The following is a 4,847-nucleotide window of genomic DNA, read 5'->3' on the forward strand; positions in this document are numbered from 1 at the left end:
GCATTCCTGTAGTTGTGAATAAGAGAAGTGAATGTCTACCTGGAGATCAAGCATAAAGCAACTGCTGGTAGTTTTACACTTAAGTCACAGAATCTTCACTTTTTACTTCTACCTGTGGTCAAACTGCACAGGAGAAGGGAAAAGCAGATCTCTTATTTCCTATGAGCAAAACAGCACAGCAGCAGTGCTAACAATGAGGAGAGCCACAAGGTGGGCAGCTGTATATTCTTGTGCAGTGGTCCATAGCCTTAAACTAGAGCAGGGTACATTTAGATTGGTTATCAGGAAGAAGTTCTTTACTATGAGAGTGGTGAAGCACTGGAACAGGTTACCCAGAGAGGTGGTAGAGGCTCCACTCCTGGAAACAATCCAGGGCAGCCTTGACTGGGCTCTGAGCAACCTGATCTAGTTAAAGAGATACTGCTCACTGCAGAAGGGGGTGGACTTGATTACCCTTAAAGGCCCCTCTCAACCACACACATTCTATGGTTCTGTGACTCACTAGCAAGTGATAATCTTCAGAAGCTGACCATCAGACCTCTGGAATTAGAAGCACTGTTATTTTACTAAATCCTCAATTATCATGACACCAGTACATGAAAACCACATCCATCTCCAAGCTGCTGACACAGGGAATATTTAATTAAGGCACTAAATTCAAAGTACCTGTTCCCTTTATTTGATAACCACACCCCATGCTCAAAAACAGGCTGGATAGTCAGCATGAAGTACCTGCTTTTTGACCACAAGTAACAAAAGGCAGTATCCACTGCCTTAATCATTATCAAAGATCCAGACACACTGCATAAGCCACCACAAGAGGCAATTTACTGTCTCAAGTCTCTAATGCCTCACCATACAGCCCACTGCAACTCAGTAAGAACTGACCAGTGATAACTGCAGAGTGCTCTGCAGGCAGAAGAGCTGAGACTCAAAGTAAAGTTGTGATTTGGACCAAAGCAACCATGACATTTCCTTCAGAGCAACTGTTCAAGTCTTATTTGATTACTGCACTATGGCTCAAGTCTTATCTTCTCCTGTACTTTCTGCAGAGTCATAACAGAATTTAGAATGTTTCCAATACAGCCAGCCAGAATTGGCTCAAGATTTCTCCCCTTAAGGTTTCATCCACTACTGTCATGCCCAGCCTACAGCCCACACTGTTTATGAGAGGAGTGCTGATTCTAAAGAATTAGCAACACCTTCTGACAACTTTAAACCTCAAGGAGGTCTCCAAAACCTCTGCTTACTTTTCACATACTTCCAGTACCCTAGGAAGGGTATGTCTGTATTCCTGGAAGCCAAGAGCCCCTGTTCTGAGATCACTCTCATCTAAGCCACACAGTTAACAAATCAGGTAACTCCGATCACATACAATTAGCAGGGTTTCAATCAGACACACTTAGAATTTAGCAACCCTGGGTCTTCAACTCAGGCAATCCAGAAACAGGCAACATGGGTGTATTTGCCTTCTTCCTCTTCCTCCTGAAACTATCCACATACTCTACCCCTGAAGAAAGGCACACTGCCTATCCCATTTCTCAATCCATCCTGCAGGAGCTGAAGTGCTTTATGGAAAAGCATTCGCTGAGCTGGAAACTTGTATAAAAACCATTCACTGGCTCACAACTTCAAATTAAGACTGTGAGGACACTCAAGCCATGTCCCTCAACCCTTCTGGATTATATCTTCTCCTGGCATCTAGATGGAAGACCTAACCAGGACCCCTGTCTAAGAAGCTGCACAGAACTAGTCTTTAATACAGATATCGGCAGCAGTTATCATCTGCTGTAAGCATCTCCAAACTTGCAATGACAGTAAAGGCTTACACAGAAGCAACTTAGAAGATGAGAACTCCTTGTCTTGGCTCCATGCACAGTCCTATGTGCTCCAAAGATTTTACACAGCTCTGGGTCAGAGTCTTTGTGTATTTTGTAACTGACCTTTGTCATAAACCACCCTGCCCACAGGGGATTCACATACGCCAGCAACATACCCAGAGTCACAGGAAAATGCAATGTTTTCATATACCCTGCATAGCTCCTAACACACCAGTGTTATGAGTGAGTTTTGTACATGCACCAGGACACCTGACAAGGGAAGGAACCAAGTAGCAGGACACCTGGCCAAAGCCTGTTACCTCTGCTCTCACTCACCTCCATATGATCTGGCTTCTGTTGCACTGCAGCCTCAAAGAGCAAGACAGCATTGGGGAGGTCACCTTCCTTCAAGCGCTTCCGTCCCTCTTCAAATGCATCTGGGTGATCTCTCATGGGATTGTCCTCCTCAAACTGGTAACCCTAGCAGGGAAGGCAGAGAGGGGCTAATGCTAAGACATGGGCTCAGGAAGAAAAAAGCCTCTCTACAGTGCAGCACAGTCTAGTCTTGCTGCATCAGAAACACAAACTGCAGACCAGTCAGCATGTTGCCTTCTCTGCCAGTTTGCAGCACATCAGGGAACAATGGCTATTCTTCCTGCCTGTTCCATGCTGAAAAATTCCCCCAGACCAGACCTGCAACAGAGACTGAACATCTGGTATGTCCCCTATTAGCTTGGACAGAGGCAACAACACTTGCTCTCATTGCAAAGAATCCCAGAATTAATTGGAAGATCACATTTGTAGATAAGCAGAAGTGAAAACAGTATTTGTTTACTGTCTAGGTGATCTGGGTACAAGTGGCAGCAAAAGATCAGTGTGAGAAGGAATCCAGCAGCATTTGGGGTGTGTGGAACCTACCTGTGATACAGACACACTGTCAGCCTCCTTAAGGCAGGCCATTGCAGTGCTAGAGCTAAGGGACCCTGTTCTCTATTACCTTGTCATATGATGAGGAGCTGAGGTCTTCATAATCAGAAAGCCAAGGGTGGGCCTCTGCATCTCTCCTGGCCATCTCCTCCCATTCTGCCTGGAGTTTGTCCCAGAAGTCCACATCTGACTGAAGGGAGAACAGAAAGTGACTACAGTACCTCAACCTTAAACTGAGCTCTAAAGACACCCCAGAGAACACCCTCTTAGACGTTTCTAGCCCTCCTCACAGCACGCAAAGAAAAGAGAGGTAACCCCGCCATGGGTGGCTCTGGGTGGCACCCCAGCCCTCCTCCTCCATGAGACTTTACCTCCACAGCAGTCTTTGCCTGCTCAAATTCCTTATCAAGAGCTGACGTGCTTCCAGATGGTGCAAACTGATCCACCCAGCCATCAGATGCCCCCTGAGAATTTGGAAACAGAAACATGTTTTCATTTTAGAATTTGGCAACCTTGGGGCACATCCCAAAACAGCGGGAGGGTCTGTGATGACCTCCCTCCCCATCAGCAAGACCTGATGGCCTGTCAAGTGCAGAAGAGTTCTTTTGGATACCCCTTTCCTCCCAGGTGCTATGGGAAATGAGAAAACTCACACTGTCCAGATGCCTTGGCAGATCCTGGCTAGACTGTGCTAAGATCCCAACAGCCCCTCCCTTGCCTCCCCCAACCTAGTCATTAGTAGAGCATGGCTGAGAGCTGGGCTTGCCACTCTCCCTCAGTCCCAGACTGCACACTGTGACAACAAGCTCTCCTCCTTCAGGGCACACAGGGCTGGGGCTCCTACCTGCTGCTGTATAAACTCAGCTGCCCATTGCTCTGCCTGATCTTGGTCTCTGTGGGTCACCTGATTAGCTTCGATCGATACCCTCCCTTCTCCGATTTGGCGGACAAACTTTAGGAACTGTGGCAGAGAAACGAAACACGGGTGGAGCCGAGCAGGGGCTTTGCCAACAAGCCCCTCTGCCCATGCCCCCCTCCTTCACTAAGACGACTTCTCTCTGCAAAGTGAGCAGAAAAGGCCCGAAAAAGTGGGCAGGAAAGGACTCCACCAGAGTCATGCGGTAGAGGTGGCTAATACCTAGAGTCAATTGGAGGGTTCAACTTCTAGGAATCAGGGAAGAAATGGAAACACAAGACAGCAGGAAGCTTTATTCCTTTACTGTCTTCCCCCTTCTCAGTTCTCCACATCCCTTATTCACACGAGATACCTGTCAACACCCGTCAGGGAATTTCTTACCTCAGAATTCTGGAGTTTTGGATCATCCACTTTAGAGAGGAAATCACTAACAGTTTTCTTAAGATCATCTTCAGGCTGATATTCCTCATACCTAGAGATAGTCTGATACCAAGGCAACAGTAAACACTTTCACAGGATCATAGAATGGTCTGGGTTGGAAGGGACCTTAAAAATAATCTAGATCCAACCCACTGCATGGACAGGGACACCTCCCACTAGACCAGGTTGCTCTGAGCCCCATCCAACCTGCCCTTGAACACTTAAAGGGAGGGACCAGACAACAGTATTGAGGGATACAACCCCTCCTGAAAGACTCTCAGGTCCTCCTAAGCGACTCAGTACCTTTATCCATCTGTAAAAATACAAAATTACTGCTAGTTTACATACTACATTAATTACTACTAGGTACATTAACTGTGCGAGTGACTGGTACAAACAGTAGCAGAATTAAACAATCACAGTGACAGCCCAGTTCTGCACAACAGACAAAAATCCTTGGCAAGCTCACACGCAGGTTTCAGCACTACCAAAAACAAGGTCCTATACCTAGAAACAAAGTAGGTGATGCTCATGGAAGAGGAATGGTGTCTCAGAAGAGCATCAACTCTGCAGAGGACCAAGGGCTTATAGCAAGGACTCAGAATGTTGTCTGGCTTACAGCAGGATAGACCAGTCTCAGGTGTTACCACTACATTCAGTCTTGGTGAAGTCTGGCAGCCATAACTCAGGAATGTCCAGATAACAAAACATGCAAGAGCCAGGAGGAAGGAGAATACAAATACACAAAATCTCTTTTAGGGAAA

At 46.6% G+C, this 4,847-nt stretch overlaps 1 protein-coding gene across 2 annotated transcripts in view; it reads right to left on the minus strand.

The window, feature by feature from the left end:
- Positions 1 to 4,847, minus strand: part of PEX5 (peroxisomal biogenesis factor 5) — a 10,677-nt gene that overhangs the window by 2,024 nt on the left and 3,806 nt on the right. Inside the window, exons 6-10 of one of the 2 annotated variants that reach the window (XM_009998399.1) lie at positions 4,045 to 4,135; positions 3,592 to 3,708; positions 3,119 to 3,211; positions 2,818 to 2,937; positions 2,157 to 2,300 (exon numbers count right to left, since the gene is read on the minus strand). In XM_009998399.1, the coding sequence (XP_009996701.1) occupies positions 2,157 to 2,300; positions 2,818 to 2,937; positions 3,119 to 3,211; positions 3,592 to 3,708; positions 4,045 to 4,135 (565 nt within the window). The remainder of the gene's footprint in view (positions 1 to 2,156; positions 2,301 to 2,817; positions 2,938 to 3,118; positions 3,212 to 3,591; positions 3,709 to 4,044; positions 4,136 to 4,847) is intronic. The other variant, XM_009998407.1, reaches the window with a different exon arrangement.

This window comes from Chaetura pelagica, unplaced genomic scaffold (genome assembly GCF_000747805.2).
Source record: "Chaetura pelagica isolate M959 unplaced genomic scaffold, ChaPel_1.0 scaffold120, whole genome shotgun sequence".
NCBI classification, from domain to species: domain Eukaryota; kingdom Metazoa; phylum Chordata; class Aves; order Apodiformes; family Apodidae; genus Chaetura; species Chaetura pelagica.